This window comes from Pyrus communis, chromosome 15 (assembly GCF_041283825.1).
Source record: "Pyrus communis isolate YQ-2024b chromosome 15, ASM4128382v1, whole genome shotgun sequence".
In the NCBI taxonomy this organism is placed as follows: domain Eukaryota; kingdom Viridiplantae; phylum Streptophyta; class Magnoliopsida; order Rosales; family Rosaceae; genus Pyrus; species Pyrus communis.
Genome location: NC_142579.1, coordinates 21,318,600 through 21,340,679, shown reverse-complemented (window position 1 = coordinate 21,340,679; position 22,080 = coordinate 21,318,600). Strand labels below are relative to the sequence as shown.

At 40.0% G+C, this 22,080-nt stretch overlaps 1 protein-coding gene across 1 annotated transcript; it reads left to right on the top strand.

The window, feature by feature from the left end:
• Positions 1-7,609: 7,609 nt before the first annotated feature.
• On the top strand, positions 7,610-21,423 carry LOC148690678 (uncharacterized). Its single transcript, XM_088684983.1, has 2 exons — positions 7,610-10,806; positions 21,285-21,423. The coding sequence occupies exons 1-2, from the start codon at positions 7,688-7,690 to the stop codon at positions 21,421-21,423; spliced, it is 3,258 nt and encodes a 1,085-aa protein (XP_088541109.1). The 5' UTR covers positions 7,610-7,687.
• Positions 21,424-22,080: the final 657 nt, after the last annotated feature.

Here is a 22,080-nt window from a genome sequence, read left to right as displayed (position 1 = left end):
TTCTGACGTACTTGTATTGTATAATTTGTATCCATGACAGGAACATGAAATGCAATAAATAAATATAAAATAAAAATGGTTAGTTAGGGTAAAAGATATACGTGTGCATGCAATAATGGAGCTTTGCCGTGTATTGTACAAACGCCATGCAGTGTGCAAATTCTTATTTCTGGTTCTAAAGTGCAAATGAATATATACGTTCGCTGGTAGAAAAGAGATTGAATTAAGCAAAAAACTCCAGAAATTTTGATTTGTGAGGACCGATTCCGTGGGGGGTGTGATTTTCCTTCCGGTCTGTTTGTATATTTCTCCCCATTAATTATTCCAATTCTCGATTCCTTAGGCACGCGCAGTTCAAACGTTCTGGTGATGAAGAAAGTGTACATTTATGATTTGTAATTGTCCATTATATTTTTGGAATTCTTACAAAAGCGTAAACTCATTGTAGGAAGACTTCAATATATACACACACACTCAGATTATCAAGCTCCAAAGGTATTCTTCACGCTTTCGACTATGTGCCTTGGCCGTTGGATAACTATAAAAACAAAGAGATGTTTCTTGACATTACTGTTGAATTATCGTTGCAAATATTTTGATAATATCTTGGGAGCTTTCAGAGTTATGGTGTCGTTGGATTCCATCAAAGTTAATTATCAATTAATCAGTTTGGTTTGGAATAATATTGCAAAAGTTGGACGAGGATTTTATTTGCATCCCATACAGAAGACGTGCAGGTTATCCTTTCGATAAGGGTTGTATTTGTTAAACACCAAATAATTGGGATTAGCATGAATTGATTGGTGAGATGTTATTGGTGACAATCAGAATGAAGAAAATTGAGGTTTCACCATAAAATCAATTGAAAATATGGGGAATAGCTCAACTTACTTATAAGCTCATGCAAGATCTCTCCTTCAATCAATGTGGGATTCATTCTTAACACGCCTCCTCACATGTGGCGAATTTTCAAGCTTAATATGTGGTAAATACAACAGGGCAACGTCGAGCGTGTGTGACCATTTGGCTTCACATATGAGACAACCTGACTCTGATACCATGAAGAGTTAAAGTTCCACCATAAAACCAATTGGCAATATGAGGAGTCGCCCAACCTATTATACGTACTTGCAAGGTTCCTGCTTTCACCAATGTAGGACTCTTTTACCTTCATGTTCTCACATGCCCCTTACGTGTGGTGAATTTTCAAGCCAAACACGTGCACAACAGTGACGTGGAGCATGTCACATCCCGGCCCGGGCTCCCACCACATCCCGGGCTCGACTCCACCGTAGCATGATATTGTCCACTTTAGGCCCCGACCATGCCTTCACGATTTTGTTTCTAGGAACTCATACGAGAACTTCCCAGTGGGTCACCCATCCTGGGAATGCTCTCGCACGAACTCACTTAACTTTGAAGTTCTAACGGACCCCGAAGCCAGTGAGCTCCCAAAAGGCCTCGTGTTAGGTAGAGATGAGAATATACATATAAGGCTTATAGGATCCACTCCTCTGGGCGATGTGGGATATTACAATCCACCCCCCTTAGGGGCCCGACGTCCTCGTCGGCACACTTCTGGCCAGGGATTCGCTTTGATACCAAATTTTCACATTTTGGCCCGGGCCTCCACCACATCCCGGGCTCGATTCCACTGTAGCACGATATTGTCCGCTTTGGGCCCCGACCATGCCCTCACAGCTTTGTTTCTAGGAACATAATCCACCCCCCTTAGGGGCTCGACGTCCTCGTTGGCATACTTCCGGCCAGGGATTCGCTTTGATACCAAATTGTCACATCCTGGCCCAGGCCTCCACCACATCCCAGGCTTGACTCTACTGTAGCACGATATTGTCCGCTTTGGGCCCCGACCATGCCCTCACAACTTTGTTTCTAGGAACTCACACGAGAACTTCCCAGTGGGTCACCCATCTTGGGATTGCTCTCGTGCGAACTCACTTAACTTCGAAGTTCCAATGGAACTCGAAGCCAGTGAGCTCCCAAAAGGCTTCTGCTAGTTAGAGATGAGAATATACATATAATGCTTACAGGATCCACTCGTCTGGGTGATGTGGGATGTTACAATCCACCCCCCTTAGGGGCCCGACGTTCTCATAGGCACACTTCCGGCCAGGGATTGGCTTTAATACCAAATTGTCACATCCCGGCCCGGGCCCCCACCACATCTCAGGATCGACTCCATCGTAGCACGATATTGACCATTTTGGGCCCCGACCACGCCCTCACGGTTTTGTTTCTGGGAATTCACACGAGAACTTCCCAGTAGGTCACCCATATTGCGATTGCTCTCGCGCAAACTCGCTTAACTTCAAAGTTCTAACAGAACTCGAAGCCAGTGAGCTCCCAAAAGGCCTCGTGCTAGGTAGAGATGGGAATATACATATAAAGCTTACAAGATCCACTCCTCTGGGCGATGTGGGATATTACAGAGCATGTGTGGTCGTTGGGCTTCACACGTGGGGCAACCTTCTCTGATACCATGAAGAAAGTTAAGGTTCCACCATAAAACCAATTGACAATATATTGGGAATAGCCCAACTTACTTATAAGCTCATGCAATGTCTCTCCTCTCATCAATGTGGGATTCATTCTTAACACAGAATGAAATTAACATGTGGCTGACATGATGAGGTCAGCCTACGTGCTGAGAATGGGATTTGCTAGTGCAATTAAAATTATTTAGATAAAGCTTGGATATTGTCAAGTACTACGATTATAAAGTGATTGGATGGGACACCATGGCCACAAGTATTTGAATTGTCCAATGTCAAAATCAGGTGATTTGCTTAGCACCGTGCAAAAATTTGTGTAGGATAAAGTTTTAAGAGGCATGCTGCAACTGAAATTTCTTCTATAACTTATCATTCAAGGTGTAGCTTATCCCTGTAAATAAAAGTGACTTTGCAACATAAAAAGGGCCTTCAACTCAACACAAAAACAAATGCTCACGAAAACTTCTCAAAGCTTGAGAAAATAACTCACCACTTCACTAACCTTTATCAACACATTCAGTTTGATTGATCGTTCACAAACCGACGCCATATTTAGTTTGGTTAAACATCATTGGAGTCCTAGAATCAGTCGATCAATAAGTACCTTCAGTTTGGTTAAAACCACTACTTCTACTTCCATTACTTGCAGCGCACGTCAATTCCTAGATTGTTGGAACTCTAAAAATATAGGAAACCTAGCTAATCTGTATTGGATCAGGTTTCTGTATCTTGCGGAACAAGCATGGTCAATCTTAGTGAAGCTGGTCAGACTTCGTCGGCTGTTTCGAAACAGGATCGATGATCCAGCTCTACTTGGAGCTATTGAGTCCATGATCCGACTTCTGAGGTAATTGTATTCCAACCTACTTATTCCGACTTTGAAAAAAAATGGTCCCACAATTACTTATCTAAGTCTTTACCAGTGAAGTGTCTTTGATTCTCTCGCTAAACGAGATCACTTAGCTTTTTCGGCTAAGTAAGGTGTTACCAGGTTACTTAGTGTTTGGCACATTGAAAGTCGAACCATTATTGAACTTCACAGCAAAAGACATAACATTGTCTTCATGTTAGTAGAAACCTAGGCTGAGAGTGTTCCTTCTTCGAACGAAGTTGCTCGGTGAAGAAGTCAACAAAACATTTTATCATCACACCACCACATTCATCTCATTCACTCGACCAAGCTTTGTAGCGAATTGGCACACCTACATCAATAACCATTCATAGAAGGACGTAGTTAGCTCAAAAATAGTTACTTGGCTTGTGTGCCACATAGGCTTTGTAATTTCTAAAGGCAACATTTTGACATGCCTGGTAAGACTAAATGCTAACAATTGTGAAGTTCAAATGATGTTTCAATATTCCACTTCGGTTCGGTTCAGCCGATTGGACAAGGTGTAGCTCAACTGGAGAAACATATTCAAAAGTGAGAAGAGAATAAAAGAGCATGGGAAGCAAAAAAGATTCTTGATGCCTATGAAGAGATGAGACATTCCTTTACTCAAATGTTAAAAATGAAAGCTATTGTCACTTTACAAGAACAATAAAAAACAAAGACAAGGCTCATTTTACTACGTAGGCAGATCAAGAAGACTTTCCTTATGATCCTAGGTAAAAGTCAATTTTGGGTAAAACAATTGGGACACAAAATCACTAGATCTGATCATAAATTTACCGCTTGAAAGGTAATTTTTTACTGTTCAGGAAGAATCCCAGGTGTGGAAACAAGAGGAATTATTCAATATCATATTCAACCCAATATCAGTTCAATGAGAAGTCGATAAACAAGAAAGCAAGAAAAGAATTGGGATTAAAAAATCCAGATATAGTGAGGTCAAGATTGAGAAACCACAAAGATGTTGCTAAAATACAAGGACTAGTTTTGTTCTACCTTGTGATGGAAACAATGGATGGAAACAATGAGATCATGGCCAGTAACGCTACTAAATTGCTCATCATGATCAACTTCCACAAATTCTTCAGTAACTTATATATGTTGACACCCTGATGATTATGGCTTTGGATCCAAGTTGCCAACTCAATTGAGAATTCACCATTAGCTGAAGGCCCCCAAATAAAATAATCACTTTTATTTTGAACAGGAAAAGGGATAATACATATCTTCCTAACAATGTCGAAATCCAGGACTTGAGAAAGGCAAATTCTATCCTAACCATTATTGACAATGAAATCACTAACTCTAGCTTCCCAATTCAAAATTTCCCGTTGAGTCTCTGGGATAAGATGGAACAATGGATAAGGAAAAACTCAATGATGGGTCCAAAATAGAATATTCTTACCATTACCCACAATCAACCTCATACCTTTGTAAATAACATCCCTACGCTTAAGAATGCCTTTCCAAGCTAAATAATGTTTTTGTTTAACTTTACAACTCAAGATATTATCTCTCCCTAAGTATTTCCTTTTGACAAACTGAACCCACCAATTATTCTCATTAGTCAATACTTTCCAACCTAGTTTGGCTAGGCACACATTATTAAAATGATAAAATCTCCTAATACCAAGCCCTTCATGCTCTTTTATGGTGCAAACTTTTTTCCAAGCATTAGGCTTTAATTTCTTGTCTCTCTCCCAGAAAAAATCCATGCACTTTTTATTTATCTTTTTAGTTACTTGATTAGGATATGTGAAATACAACATTATATGATTAGGCATACTAGTCAAATTTGACTTAATAAGGGTCAATCTTCCTGCATTAGAAAGAGTATTAGCCTTCTAACCGGCAAGCTTTTGTTTAACTCTTTTAATTAGCTCACATTCATTTACCGGGTCTTTCCATGACACAATATTATGAATACCTAGGTATTTACCAATAGTTGTTTTGTGTTGAATATGCAAAATTCCCACAATGGTAGTCGTTGTATGAGCATTAGTATTACTTACATAGTAGGTATATCTACATGTATAAAAGAAGAAAGAAAAATATAGCAAAAGATGATTAAAAAGATGGAATTATATTTGTTATGCCATGTAGAAAAACACATCTATAAATGAGGTAGCTACTTAATTAGCAAAATAAAAAATTAGCAAACTGTGTCTTGATAGGAGCATATTTATGCGACTTAATTGGCTTGTTCTCGTGCATTTACGTTGTGTTTCCTTAGTTATTTTAGTCTTTTAAGCCATTTTCGTATGTTTTCAGGGTTTAAGGGCTAATGGAGCAAAGAAGTGCATTTAGGGCCTTTTGGAGCACTTTTGGGCTAAGGATGGATAGCTTATGCATGGAGCCAAAGTGTTGGACAAAATTGAAGGCCTTGTATGCACTTAGGACATAAAACAAAGGGCCTAGCCCATTCTCTTCCCAAAAACCTACAAATTTCAGCCATGCACCCATCCTTGCCGTGGCAATTCCATCCCAATTCCATGCAATCTTCATGATTGCAGCCACATGCATTCATCCTATCATTTTCTGCATATTCACTTCCATATTCCCTCTTTAATCCACTTGCATTCTTAATCATTCACCTTAGCTTGTATCCACATGCTTTCCCAACAAACAAATCAGCCACATGCACACCAAACCACCCCTTGCCGTGCATCCCATTTGCATTTCCAGCATTCCCATTTGTATTTTCAGTTTTCCACCAACCAAAGTAGTTGTATCCACATGCATTCCCTTCTTTATTCATTCCTAGCTGCCATTCACATGTTCTCCCATCCATTCTCTCCCTATAAAACCATGCAATGCATTCATACAATTCAATTTTCCATTCACCACAACACAACACACAACACAAAATCCCCCATTCTTGCCGTGCATACCCCTTCCAGTTTTCCAGCATTCTCTCCTCCATTGCAGCCACTCCAACCACTCCCCACTCCATTCCACATACACCTAAAGCCCTAAACATTTCCTTAGACCTTGTGCTACAACAAAGAGGAAGAGAAGAGGGCCTAAACGTTCATACAATTCAAGTTTGAGTTGTTGGAATGTTTAGGTGTTTCTTTGATTTCAATGTTTAAATTTACTTCTCTTTATCTTGTACGTATGAGGAACTAAACCCCCTTGGCTAGGTGGGGATTCGAAATATATGTTTATGCTTGCATTTTGATTTGATTACTTCTAATTGCGTTTCATAAGTTGTGGATTCAATTTGTTTAACCGTTTGATTGATAACTTAATTATGTATGTTTATTGAGAGTGCACGCTTAATTTTCATGCATGAATATGACGCTAGAATATAAGTGAGTTTCACCTAATAGTTACGAACTTATATTAATAAGTAGTGGAGGTTGCTTATAAACAATCGCGTTAAACGAATTCTTGGCATAAGTTTCATGCGTATTCCATAGTAACGAATGCCTCGTCGACACTTATAATTTTCATAGAGCGTAATGATTCTTGCTTGTGTCTCTATTATGCAATCATGTAGGGGACTTGTGGGGAATGTTTTGGGTTGTCGTATGCAATCATCCAATTCAATAACGTTAGGAAGATTTGAAGGTTAATTAGTGCATCACGGTTAACTTGGGGTGTTGAGAATTCATGGTTTATTGAAATGCAATTGGAAATCGTTTTATTATGCAAGTGTAACGTATGTGGAGAAGAACCCTTTAGCTATTCCATCATCGATATTTACATCACATTCATCTTTAATATCTGTTTTAAATTATAATCTGTCCATTTAATTTAATCTCGTCCAACCACAATCCCCCCATATTTTGCTAAGTCTTATTCATTCGATTTTGTTTTATTTTGTGTTCTTAAGTATTTGGAGTTATAAACACTTTTAAATTCATCCAAATTAAGTTCTAGTTTCAGTTTAAGTCTTTTGGTTTGTTTAGTATTTTTATTGTTTAGTTTTGCATTCTTTAAGTCTAGTTAGTGTTTTAAACTTTATTTTACGTTTTTGAGTCAAATCCAAGTGATTAACAATCCCTCCTAATCCCCGGTCCAGAACGATCCCTACTTACATACTTACTACAATTGACAAAAAGAGGGTTTAATTTGTGTGCGTATAATTCTCGCATCAAATTTTGGCGCCGTTGCCGGGGATTAGCAAAGTTGCTAATCACTTGTCTTGAGTCTTGTTTAAATTGTTTAGTTTCTGTTTTGTTTTAATTTTTGCACCGTGTGTATGTGTTTTGTTTTTGTGCCGAGTCTATTAAGTTGGTTACTTATCTTATTTACTCTTGGGTGTAGGTACTAGTTTATGACCCGTAGCTCACAACCTGTTCGTGAGCATATCTCCGACTTTGACGGCGATTTCGAGAGGACTTTGAGAAGGAACAAGAAATTGCAAGAGTCTAATCCTCCTAGTCCCGAACCTGAAGTTGAAGAGGAAGCCACGGATTGGGTTAAAGAGGAAGTACCAACCATGGCAGTGGACAATCGAACCATCAAAGAGCTTTCTGCCTCGGGTTTGGCCAATGCAGCCCCTCTTTGCATCCAATACCCCAATGCAGCCCCTGAGAAGACCGATGAGTTTGAGTTGAAGTCCAGTTTGTTACATCATATACCCAAGTTCCATGGGTTATCAATGGAGGACCCCAATAAGCATTTAAAGGAGTTCGAAGTCGTATGCTCAAGTATGACACCGGTGAACGTGGACAGCAACATTTTGAAGATGAAGGCTTTTCCTTTTTCTTTGTTGGAGAAGGCCAAGGATTGGTTGTATGAGTTGGCTCCCGGAACTGTCACATCATGGGAGAGTATGAAGCGAGCCTTCTTGGAGAAGTTCTTTCCGACATCAAGAGTCATTCTTCTTCGCAAGAAGATTAGTGGAATTCAACAAAGCCAAGGTGAATCTTTTCCAACTTATTATGAACGCTTTAAAACTCTTGTTGCTTCATGTCCACATCACCAAATGAAGGAGGAGCTACTTCTTCAATATTTTTACGAAGGTCTTCTACCACTTGAACGGCAAATGTTGGATGCATCCGCGGGAGGAGCTCTAGTGGACAAGACACCTAGGGATGCTAAAACTCTCATTGCTAATCGAGCACTAAATGCACAACAATATGAAGGTGTTGGGCAGAGAGACACCCCACGGCCACATCATGTGAATGATGTAAGTTCTATTTCTGAGTTACAATCCCAAATGGCTAACCTTACGTCTATGTTGTCGCAGTTTGTGGAGGGCCCCAAAGCGCAAGGAGCTACAATTTGTGGTATATGCTCCATTCAAGGACACCAATCTGATCAATGCCCTCAATTAATTGAGAACGGAGGGTGGGAATCTGCGAATGTCGTGGGTTTTGGGAACCAAAATCAACCACGCCATGATCCATACTCTAATACCTACAATCCGGGGTGGAGGGACCATCCAAATTTCAAACGACGGGATCCTCAACAACCCCAACAACAAGGAGGATTTAGGCAGCAACCACCGGGCTTTTATACAAAGCCATTCATCCCCAATCAAAACCAAGTGCAATCTGCCCCAACAACCTCAGGTATGTCTTTGGATAATGATCAAGTTGTTAAGTTACTTACTACTTTGACGCAGGAAGTACAAACTCAAAATAAGGAGAGACAAATCCAAGACAAACGGGTGGATAATTTGGAGAAGCAAATGGGTCAAATTGCCGAGTTTATGGGGCAAATTAGAGAACAAGGCAGATTGCCTAGTTCAACCGTTATGAACCCGAAGGGAGGATTTGAAACCGCTAAGGCCATCATGTTGAGAAGTGGTAAACAGGTTGGAACGGACTCAAATACATCCAAATCAAGTCAAGACGAGGAGGACAAGTTGCTGCAAGAAGAAGCACAGGGAGCAAAGCCCACGACCAAGGATGACCAAACCTTGCCGAATTCATCTAGTCCTCCTAAACCATTCCAAACCACCAAGGTAAGTCCCAATTCTACTTTTTCTAGTTCTATTCCACTAAATGTGCCATTTCCTGGCAGGTTTAGACAATCAAAGAAGGAAGAAGCCGAGAAGGACATTCTAGAGACATTTCGGAAAGTTCAAGTCAATATCCCGCTCCTTGATGCGATTAAGCAAGTCCCGAGGTATGCTAAGTTTTTAAAAGAACTTTGTACAACAAGGAGAAGGATTTCAAACAAAGAGGTGGTTCAAGTAAGTGAAAATGTCTCTGCTGTGTTACAAAGGAAATTACCCCCTAAATGCAAAGATCCGGGTAGTTTTACAATTCCGTGCGTTATTGGTAATACTAAGTTTGAACAATGCATGCTAGACTTAGGGGCTTCGATTAATGTTATGCCATACTCTATTTATGCATCTATGAACTTAGGTGAGCTTAAAAATGACGGTGTGATAATTCAATTAGCCGATCGTTCTAATGCATATCCAAAGGGTGTTTTGGAAGATGTTTTGGTACAGGTTGGTAACTTGATTTTTCCAACGGATTTCTACGTGCTTGACATGGAGGATTCACCCCATTCCACCTCATTGCCGATTCTATTAGGGAGGCCCTTCATGAAAACAGCCCACACCAAGATAGATGTGTTTAAAGGAACTTTAACGATGGAATTTGATGGGGAAGTCATTGATTTCAATCTTTCTGAAAGTATTAAATTTCCTAAGGACGATCATTCTTGCTTTTCTATTGATATAATTGATGATTTGGCGCAGGATTTTCTCGATTCTTTGGAGAGGGATACACTTGAAACAACAATTTCACAAGGAATTGGGCAAAAATCTGGTTTTGCCGTGCCTAGAAGTGTGGAGGAGGCCGAGATAGTGGCTGCCCTTGAGTCACTACCTCAACACCATGGTAAGCCTTCTAACCCAATTTCAATTTCAGTTTCCACTAATAAGTTGTTACCCTCAGTGATTCAGGCACCCGTACTTGAGCTTAAACCGTTGCCCGATCATTTAAAGTACGTCTATCTGGGAGACAACGAGACATTGCCCGTCATTGTCTCCTCATCACTCACCGCCATAGAGGAGGAGAAGTTGATCCGAGTGTTGAAAGAGCACAAGACGGCCATTGGGTGGACTTTGGCCGATATTAGGGGAATTAGCCCGACTACGTGCATGTATCGCATACTTCTAGAGGAGGGGGCTAAACCAACTCGAGAGGCTCAGCGCTGTCTCAACCCTCCAATGATGGAAGTTGTGAAAAAGGAGATTATCAAACTTCTTGATTGTGGAGTGATTTATCTGATCTCTGATAGTCGTTGGGTGTCACCGGTGCAATGTGTTCCAAAGAAGTCCGGAGTGACAGTGGTGAAGAATGCCGAGAATGAGCTTGTGCCAACCCGTATCCAAACAGGTTGGCGAGTGTGCATTGATTATAGGAAGCTCAACGCCACCACAAGGAATGATCATTTCCCTTTGCCGTTCATTGATCAAATGCTTGAAAGGTTAGCCGGTCATTCTTTTTATTGTTTCCTTGATGGTTATTCTGGATATAATCAGATTGTCATAGCGCCGGATGACCAAGAAAAGACAACTTTCACGTGCACCTTTGGTACTTTTGCTTATCGTCGCATGCCTTTTGGTTTATGCAATGCTCCGGCCACATTTCAAAGGTGTATGGTAAGTATCTTTTCAGATTTTATGGAAAAGATTATTGAGGTATTTATGGATGATTTCAGTGTGTTTGGTGATTCATTTGATGGTTGTTTGGAAAATCTCACAATAATTTTGAAACGATGTGTAGAAACTAACCTTGTGCTTAATTGGGAAAAATGTCACTTTATGGTTAGACAAGGCATAGTTCTAGGGCATATTGTTTCTGAAAGAGGAATTGAAGTGGATAAATCGAAAATAGATCTTGTGCGCTACTTACCCTCTCCTACTTCGGTTCGAGAGGTTCGTTCGTTTCTTGGTCATGCAGGATTTTATAGGCGATTTATCAAGGACTTCTCCAAGATCTCAAACCCTCTTTGCCGTCTCCTCCAGAAAGATGTGGCATTTGACTTCAACGAGGAGTGTGAGAAGGCGTTCAATCACCTCAAAGAAATGTTAACTTCGGCCCCTATCATAGTTCCACCGGATCGGAGCCTTCCTTTTGAGCTTATGTGCGATGCTTCCGATTAAGCATTAGGAGCTGTTTTGGGGCAAAGGAAGGAAAAGAGGCCGCATGTTATCTATTATGCCTCTCGGACTTTAAATGATGCACAATTGAATTATTCTACCACTGAAAAAGAACTTCTTGCTGTTGTATTTGCTTTAGATAAATTCCGTTCTTATTTGCTTGGTACTAAAGTTATTATTTATACTGACCATGCAGCATTGAAGTAGTTGTTCACCAAGAAGAAGGCCAAACCACGACTCATTCGTTGGATGCTTCTTCTCCAAAAATTCGATATCGAAATCCGGGACAAGAAGGGAAGTGAAAACGTGGTGGCTGACCACTTGAGCCGTATGGTGCATGAGGAGGATGCCGTGCCTATCATAGAGACATTCCCAGATGAGCAACTGATGTCCGTCAAGGTAAGTGAACCATGGTATGCTGATTTGGTGAATTATTTGGTGTCTAAACATGTTCCTAGTGAATTACTTAAACACCAATGTGATAAATTGAAGAAAGAGGCACGGTTTTATGTATGGGATGACCCGTATTTATGGAAATATTGCCCTGACCAAGTTATACGTAGGTGTGTGCACGATTCTGAGTTTAATGCTATTCTAACCTTTTGTCACACTTATGCTTGTGGGGGACACTTTGGCACTCAAAGAACAGCACTTAAGGTGTTAGAATGTGGTTTCTATTGGCCTACCATCATTAGGGATGCTAAAACATTTTGCATGTCTTGTGATAGATGCCAAAGAACGGGCAATATTGGTCCTAAACAACAAATGCCACAAACCCCAATTTTTAGTGTTGAAATCTTTGATGTTTGGGGTATTGATTTTATGGGTCCCTTTCCTTCGTCACATGGGTTTCTTTATATATTGCTTGCTGTGGACTATGTGTCGAAATGGGTGGAAGCAAAAGCCACCCGAACTAATGATTCTCGAGTGGTTGCAGATTTTGTGAAAACTAACATTTTTGCAAGGTTTGGAATGCCACGAGTGCTCATCAGTGATGGAGGTTCCCATTTTTGCAATCGAACCATCGAGGCGTTGCTTAAGAAATACAATGTCATGCATAAGGTGGCCACACCTTATCATCCTCAAACGAGCGGGCAAGCCGAGGTTTCGAATAGGGAAATCAAGCAAATTCTTGAGAAGACCGTGGGGTCTACAAGGAAGGATTGGAGTTTGCGCTTAAACGATGCATTGTGGGCGTATCACACTGCCTACAAAACCCCCATTGGGATGTCACCTTTTCGGCTCATCTATGGGAAGCCATGCCATCTTCCCGTCGAATTAGAGTATCGTGCACATTGGGCCGTCAAAACGTTCAATATGGACCTTGATACCGCAGGTTTACATAGGAAGCTTCAATTGTGTGAGCTTGATGAAATCCGAAATGAAGCATATGAGAATGCCCGGATTTACAAAGAGAAAACGAAGGCATTCCATGACAAGATGATTCGTGCCAAGACGTTCTCTATTGGGCAGAAAGTGTTGTTCAATTCTCGCCTTCGATTGTTTCCGGGTAAGTTGCATTCCAAATGGGTTGGTCCTTTTATTGTCACTAATGTTTTCCCTCATGGTGCAGTACAAATCAAAAGTTCAAGGACGCAGCAAGAATTCAAAGTGAATGGGCATCGATTGAAGCCCTATTACGAGACGTTTGAGGAGCATGTCGTGGAGGAGGTACCCCTCTATGCCGTGGAACCTAGTCAAGCTTAAACGGAGGTACCGTCCGGCTGCAAGACGTAAAAGAAAGCGCTACTTGGGAGGCAACCCATGCATTCAACAAAGGAAGACTTAGAAAGCACTCCAATTCCAGATTCCTAAAACTCTTCTCTTTGTTGCTATTTCGTTTCTGCCTTGTTAGGTTGTTTAGTTGTTGTTTTGTTTGTTTGTTTGTTAATTGTGTGAGTCTATGATTGGAACATTGAGAAAATGTTTGATTTATTGATAGGCACTGCTAAACAAAGAAAGATGGAGCCTTCACAAATGGCGTTTACTTGAAGCCCCACTACTTGGGAAAACTACAGAAGCAGGAGGCACTAAAGAAGAGGCCTCAACACTTGGCGGAACGCTAGATGAGCCAGGAAAAATGTGCCTCTGGAAGAAAGCCGCAAGCCTTTGACGGTCACTTTGCATTCGACCATTGGATTCTTGCAGCTCATCAAGTTTCCTCTTCATGCCCGTCGAATAGTTATTTGCAAGCACATGCAAACTTCTATTCTCGTACTTCAGCTGCTTGATCTCTTGCTTGAGACTTTCCACCTCTGCCATCAATGATTCAACCTGATGGGAGCGAGCAAGTAGGCGTTGGCCCATGTTGGACACAGAGCCTGCACACTGAACGCTGAGAGCTAGGGACTCTTGAACGGCCACCTCATCAGACCGTCCTGAAAGCAACCTACTATCTTTTGGCGTGAGGAGGTTCCTAGCTACTATCGTAGCTGTTGTTGCATCCGTCATCATGGAGTCTTCACCTGTAAGAGGGCCGTTAGAAGATAAGAAAGAAGGGCACCATACATTTACCTGACGCGGCGCACTCGGATCGCTGCTGAGACTCAAATCCAAGCACAGGTTAGATGGGTTTGCCATTTTTCAAAGGGTTCAAAGAGAACGGGTGGATGGAGAAAAATCTGAGAGGGCCGAAGACGATTTTCACAAATGAGCAATCTTCAAAGTGTGCATGTTGGAGGTGATCGTTACCTCTATAAAAAGGAAAGGCGGCACGACCACCGATTCAAACAGCCGAATTTTCCTGCGTAAAGCTCGCCACACTTTTCAGACGCTTTCGCGGCTTTTCAGATAACGCGTTCAACTTTGTCAAAAGATCTCTGACAAAGTTGAAAACACGTGAAGGTTATCATCCCAACTGCGCACTTTTACCAACAGGCGTGGTGACAGAACCGCACCCGTGACTACTTTTGCCATTTAGAAATCGAAGAGGCGCTTGCTCAGAAATCGAAGAGCCGTTTGCTCAGAAATTGAAGAGACGTTTGTCGACAAGGGTAAAAGAACAGTACCACCACTTGCTATTGGGAAATCCTTATATATGTCGACCTTCATCTTTTATGGCAAAGCAGACCTGAAGAAAATGCCCAACTCTTCCTCCCCTCTGAGGGCGCACTCCCAGCAAAGCCTCTTGAAATACTTAATTTTTTCTCCCCCAAAGAAGATACTAGATACCTGGAGTACAAATGAGGCAGAAGGAAACGGTAGATCGAAGCATGTGGAGACAACCACAACAAATACATGTGCTGATTCATTCGCCGTTTCTTCAAAAGCAAAGGTATCTCATATCATCAAGGTCAAAAGCAAGAGTATCTCATATCATGCTCTTTCCCTGTCTTTTCCTTTGTCCTTGTTATTACTCGCATGGCAAAGTGAAAGAGAGCAATCAGAGGAACTTGGAGTCAACTTTCCAATCTGGAACCGACTACCTGGAATTTATTCCTGGTTGCTTACCTAGTATTGCTCTTGAGTAGTGATCTTCAACGGTTGATACACTGCCAGAGAAGGGACAGCTAAGACGGGTGACAATGAAACATCAATCTTTCCAATTCGTATTCAATACGAATTGGAAAGATTGAACAAAGAAACAGGGGAGACCAAAAGAATCCTGCTGCCAGTTCAAGAGTATTACAAAGGAAAATCAACGAGTGGAGGAGACCAAAAGAATCCTCCAGCCAGTTCAAGAATAAGCCTGTGGAATCACCAAGATCAACCCATGCACTCACCAAGGAGAAGATGGAATCTACACTCCATAACCAGATTTGCGTCCCTAAACTCTTCTCTTTGTTATTTATTTGTTGTTTTTATGTTTACTTTTGTTTTGTGTTCTATGCTTAAAACATTGAGGACAATGTTTGATTCAGGTGTGGGGGGATAACTAATGTTGTTGATGCAAATTCGTGGGATTTTATCACCCATAACTTCAAGCGTTATTCCTTGTTGTTTTAAGGTGTCTTTAAATTGTTTCAGAGTGTTTTAGTATTTTTTTGTTTTATAACTCCGAAAATCACATAAAAAATTTGAAAAACATGTTTTGAAAAACCTAAAAAGAGTGTTTTGAGTCGTTTTTGTGTGTTTGTGTCTTAGGGTACCTTCCAACACAATAATGAGGATTTGGTTTGTAATTGCATGACTGTTAAAAAGAGTTATAAACATGGATGAAAGTTTGATTTACTCCTGGTATATGCTTGGTTATGGTTATAATGTATGACTTCACATGCAATCATAAAAGGAAAATTCGTTTTTGTAACATGCTTAAAGGAAGGAACTCAAACAAACGCTACAACCTTGTGAGACTCGAGCCATTACCTTCTTTGGAGAGTTATAATCTGTGATTCTTTGTTTTCTAAAGTTGTTGCATGATCTCATTATTCCTTGCTTGGTTGCTACTTAGATTGCAATTGTATCATGATAGAACTAAATGCTAGAACTTATATCCGTTTCATTCAAAGCATGACATTGAATTGCATAACATATATCAAGATGAAGTTGTGTAGTTGCCACCAGAGCCAAATAGCCTTACTTCCCATATTTCGTATATGTTGTAAGTTTTAACCCCGTTGAGCCTTGTTTAGCCCATGTTCTTTGTTAACCCATATCATCCTCACCTAGCCTAGATTAGGACCATCCATACCCTTGTTCTTGAAGCATAGTAAGCGTGACGGAAAATGAATTCCTTTTGATTAATATGTTGCAGAAAATAAGTGTGGGAGAAGGATTATTGATGAGAGTTGTTGTGCCATAGGCACGGCAAGAAAAAACAAAAAAAAAAAAAAAAAAAAAAGTCATGAAAAAGAAAAGAAAAATAAGAATTGTTTGAATCTCCCCTATTTGTCTAAAAGTTGTTTTCTGCGCTCTAAAGGAAATTCTAAGTGCCTAATTCATTACTTTGCTCACTATTGCTCAAAGAACTGTTGTTTATCCCTATCTTTCTTTGTTATCCAAACACCCCAAGCCCTATTACAACCCGTGACTTCTATCTTGATCGTTATGTGTTCAATAATGTGGAGTTTGGAATTGGTATGAGCTTATGGTGTCACTGGTTCTCGCATCTAAGTAGTAGCATTCCATTCATGAGATCATATCTAAACATGCTTATTAACTCCAGAAATTGCTCTCTTTTTTATACATATATGTGAGTGTTCGTTTTCATGTTTACATCAATCTTCTCACATGTAACTAGATTAGGGTGTGTAGTTAGAAAATCTGAGTGAAAATTGAGTACATATCTTGTAAGGAATTGAGCAAATTCTCTAAGGCATGTTACTACATTCAAAACATGGTTTGAAATGCTTAATTGTGAACTAGTATGTGGTGACTATGATTAAGTATGTACTTAAGTGTAAAGATAACCAAAATCTGTGGGAATGATGATTTTTTTTTTAACATGTCATGTGCATTGGAAATCCCTGAGGCAACGTTGGAAGGTTTAGATTATCTTTTGTTTGTTTTGTTTCGTTTCGTTTTGTTTAGTTTGTTTGTTTTGCTCGAGGACTAGCAAAAGCTAAGTGTGGGGGAATTTGATAGGAGCATATTTATGCGACTTAATTGGCTTGTTCTCGTGCATTTACGTTGTGTTTCCTTAGTTATTTTAGTCTTTTAAGCCATTTTCGTATGTTTTCAGGGTTTAAGGGCTAATGGAGCAAAGAAGTGCATTTAGGGCCTCTTGGAGCACTTTTGGGCTAAGGATGGATAGCTTATGCATGGAGCCAAAGTGTTGGACAAAATTGAAGGCCTTGTATGCACTTAGGACATAAAACAAAGGGCCTAGCCCATTCTCTTCCCAAAAACCTACAAATTTCAGCCATGCACCCATCCTTGCCGTGGCAATTCCATCCCAATTCCATGCAATCTTCATGATTGCAGCCACATGCATTCATCCTATCATTTTCTGCATATTCACTTCCATATTCCCTCTTTAATCCACTTGCATTCTTAATCATTCACCTTAGCTTGTATCCACATGCTTTCCCAACAAACAAATCAGCCACATGCACACCAAACCACCCCTTGCCGTGCATCCCATTTGCATTTCCAGCATTCCCATTTGCATTTTCAGTTTTCCACCAACCAAAGTAGTTGTATCCACATGCATTCCCTTCTTTATTCATTCCTAGCTGCCATTCACATGTTCTCCCATCCATTCTCTCCCTATAAAACCATGCAATGCATTCATACAATTCAATTTTCCATTCACCACAACACAACACACAACACAAAATCCCCCATTCTTGCCGTGCATACCCTTTCCAGTTTTCCAGCATTCTCTCCTCCATTGCAGCAACTCCAACCACTCCCCACTCCATTCCACATACACCTAAATCCCTAAACATTTCCTTAGACCTTGTGCTACAACAAAGAGGAAGAGAAGAGGGCCTAAACGTTCATACAATTCAAGTTTGAGTTGTTGGAATGTTTAGGTGTTTCTTTGATTTCAATGTTTAAATTTACTTTTCTTTATCTTGTATGTATGAGGAACTAAACCCCCTTGGCTAGGGGGGGATTCGAAATATATGTTTATGCTTGCATTTTGATTTGATTACTTCTAATTGCGTTTCATAAGTTGTGGATTCAATGTGTTTAACCGTTTGATTGATAACTTAATTATGTATGTTTATTGAGAGTGCACGCTTAATTTTCATGCATGAATATGACGCTAGAATATAAGTGAGTTTCACCTAATAGTTACGAACTTATATTCATAAGTAGTGGAGCAAGGAACCTATCATTGGTATCAAGCCAGGTGTTCCTCTAATCCTTCAATGTTGCATGACGAGACAAGCTTCACGAAAAAATATGGAATCTAGGGTTGCGAATTTGGAAATGAAGATGGATGAATTCAAGAGTTCACATGAGGAGATGAACGTGACTCAAGAATGGATCTTGGTGCAGTTGTAGTCACTCATGGCATGCAACAATAATGGTTCTTTGGGTGAATCTTCAGAGGCTACCCTCGACGAGAATATCGGTCAAGATCGCATGCCTTTCAACTTTAATCGCTAGGACATGGGGTACACTATCAATTAGCAGAATCACCATCCGTTCTTGAAACTGGATTTTCCCAGATTCAGTGAAGGTGATGATCCATTGGGATGGATGTACAAAGCTGAACACTACTTCAATTTCTTCAACATCGAAGATTTGAAGTAGGTGAAATTAGCTTCATTTCATATGGAAGGCTAAGCTCTACAGTGGTTTTAATGGGCTCGATGCTTGGCAATTATCCGAACTGGGAAGATTTCATAGTAGTGTTATGTCAAGAATTTAGCCCATTTGAGCTTGAAGACTCCATGGAGAATTTGATCAAATTAAAATAATTGGGAACTCTCAAAGATTATGTGTTGGATTTCAGGAGATTAGCCAATAGAACGAGGGACATTAATCAACACTACTGAAATCGTGCTTCATTGGGGGGATTAAAACCAGAATTGAGACATGATGTGAAGCTATTGAAGCCCAAGAATGTTCTTGAAGTTGCAACTTATGTTCATCAAATTGATGCCAAACTCACATATCTTAAGGTGAAAGCTAAACCCCCTTATCTGCAATCTAATTTTGGATCCCCTTTACAAAACTTGAACACTACTATGGTGGGTGATAATCGTCCTAGACCTTGTAACATTAGGCGCTTTAACTCCTGAAGAGATCAACCATTGTAGGAAGAATAGTTTAGGCTTTCATTGCAAAGATAAATTTGTTAAAAGGTATACTTGTGAAAGAAAACAACTCCTTTTGATTGATGTGCAAGATTTTGAGTTGGATGACACTAAGAATATAGAGATTGAAGAACTAGAGATAACCACTTGTGCATTGTTTGGTACACCTGCACCACCAACAATTCAAACTATGAAGGTTTCAGGGTACATTAAGAGTTGTCATGTGACTATCTTGATTGATTCAGGTAGTTCTCACAATTTTGTCGATGTAGGATTGGTAAAGAGATTGAAAGGGGTCCTAGATAAGGGTCATGTCTTCAATGTCAAGATAGTTGATGGTGGGAAAGTGCCTACTCATGGTACATTTACTCGGGTTCCAATTACTATGCAGGAATTCAATTGTATCTCAGATTTATAAGCAATTTCCTTGGGGGGGGGGGGTGTGATGTTGTTTTAGTAGTGCAATGGCTTAGAACCTTGGGGCCTATACTTTGGGATTTTGATAAGCTCTATATGCAGTTCATAAAAGGATCTCAAACCTTTTGTATTAACAACCTTGATTCTAGTGTCGGTCAAATCTAAGACATTTCTGCATTACAAATGCAGAAACAACAATTGGAGCAGTTTTGTATCAAATGGATTTTGAATTGTTGCAGTTATATGTAAAACTGTTGGATCAGAATTCTCAAGATCTTTCTGACACACAATTACAACAATTACATGCTATTTTGAAAGAATATGAAGTCATTTTTTGCACCCTTTACATCTTTACCACCCCACAGAAGCCATGATCATATAATTCCTTTGCTACATGGGAGTAAAGCCCCTAATAATAGACCACATTGATATGGTCCAATAAAAAAGGCTGAAATCAAGAAATGTGTGGCAGAATTGTTGGAAGCTGGGTTCATAAGAGTAAGCAATAGTCTTTACTCATCTCTAGTGATTCTTGTAAGAAAAAAAATAGGGTACTTAGCTTATGTGCATGGATTACAGAGGGTGGAATTGCATCATAGTGAAGGATAAGTTCCCTATACCTCTTATTGATGAGTTATTGGATGAGCTGCATGGTGCATAGTACTTCTCTAAACTGGATTTAAGGGCTGGATACCACTAGATTCGAATGCATTCAGAAGATATTGAAAAAACTGCATTTAGAACACATAATGGGCACTATGAATTCATGGTGATGCCATTTGGTTTAACAAATGCTCCTGCAACCTTTCAATGCCTTATGAATGAGATTTTTACACCACATTTAAGGAAATTTATTCTAGTTTTCTTTGATGATATTTTGGTCTATATCTCCATATGGCAGTTGCACTTAGAACATCTCAGGGTGATCTTTGGTACATTAAGGGATCATTGCTTATCTGTTAAGCAATCCAAGTGTGCTTTTAGGAAGTCTTAAGTGTAGTATTTGGGCCACATTGTGTCTAAACATGGAGTTTCTGCAGATCCCACAAAGTTGAAGATAATAGCACAATGGCCAGTTCTTAAGTCTGTGAAGGAACTAAGGGGATTTTTGGGTCTAACTGGATGCTACAAGAAGTTTATCCCTCACTTTGGGAGAATAATTAGTCCATTGACTATTCTGACTAAGAATGATGGGTTTAAGTAGACTTAGAAGCTACTGAGGCTCTTCTCACCCTGAAGAATGCAATGTTGTCTTCATAAGTGCTTGCCTTACTAGATTTCAGCAAACCATTTGCCATTGAGACAGATGCTTCAGAACATGGCATTAGTGCAGTTCTCTAACAAAATGGTAGGCCAATTGCTTTTACGAGCAAGGCCCTTTGTCCAAGAAATCAAACATTGTCAACATATGAGAGAGAAATGTTGGCAATTCTTCATGTAGTTCACAAGTGGCAGTCTTACTTTGTTGGCAACCACTTTATTATTCAAACTGATCATCACAGTTTGAAGTATTTCCTTCAAGGTTTAGCACACACTCAATTTCAACAGAAATAGGTGACCAAACTCCTAGGATTTGACTGTGAAATCCAATTCAAGCAAGGGTGCAACAACCAGGCAGCTGATGCTTTATTGAGATCACCATTGACAACTATTGATCCTCAATTGCATGCTCTATATGAGGGAGAGTTACGAGCTATTTCATACCCATATTCTCAGTGGATTAATGATCTCAGTATGGATTTAGAGAAAGACCAATGGATTATTTCGAGGATTCAGAATCTTGGGGCTACTAAGGATAATAATGTACCTATTGCTTATTTGAAATTCAAGGTTGATAATGGTCTTCTCAAGTATAAGGGTCGAATGTATTGAGTCCTACCAGTACTTAGAGGGAAAGAATATTCTCGGAGCACTATGCTACTCCCAGTGCGAGCCACAATAAGCTTTTGAAGACTTAAAAAAGAATATCTCAATGCTTCTACTAGAGCGAATGAAGAAGTTTATTAGGGAGTTGGTAGCTTGCTGTCCTACCTGTTAACAAAATAAATATGAGACCTTAGCACCTTCGAGATTGCTACATCCTCTCCCTATTCCTACTAGGGTTTGGACTGATATCTATATGGACTTTATTGTAAGTCTTCCTCCTTGTAAAGGTAAATATGTCATTTGGATCGTGGTTGATAAACTTTCCAAGTATACTCATTTCACAGCCAAGTCACCCCTATTCTGCATCCATGGTAGCACAGTTCTTTCTTGACAATATCTTCAAATTATATGGAATGACTCAGTCAATAACAAGCTAATTTTCTTAAGCAAGTTTTGGAAAGAATTCTTTCGTTTGCAAGGCTGTTCTCTTTGTTATAGTTCAGGTTACCATCCATAATCTGATGGCCGGACATAAATGGTTTACAGATGCCTTGAGACGTACTTGAGATGTTTCTGCTGTTTCTAACCGAAGAAATAGGCTCTTTGGCTTTCTTGGGCTGAATATTCTTATAATACCAGTTGTCATTCAGCTACAAAAATGAC

What these genes read in the sequence shown, in the direction of transcription:
- LOC148690678 (XM_088684983.1), top strand. Translation starts at nt 7,688, where the DNA reads ATGACCCGTAGCTCACAACCTGTTCGTGAGCATATCTCCGACTTTGAC. An exon ending in ATTGATCAAATGCTTGAAAG is followed by an intron (nt 10,807 to 21,284) that starts GTTAGCCGGTCA and finishes TAATGATCTCAG; the next exon opens with TATGGATTTAGAGAAAGACC.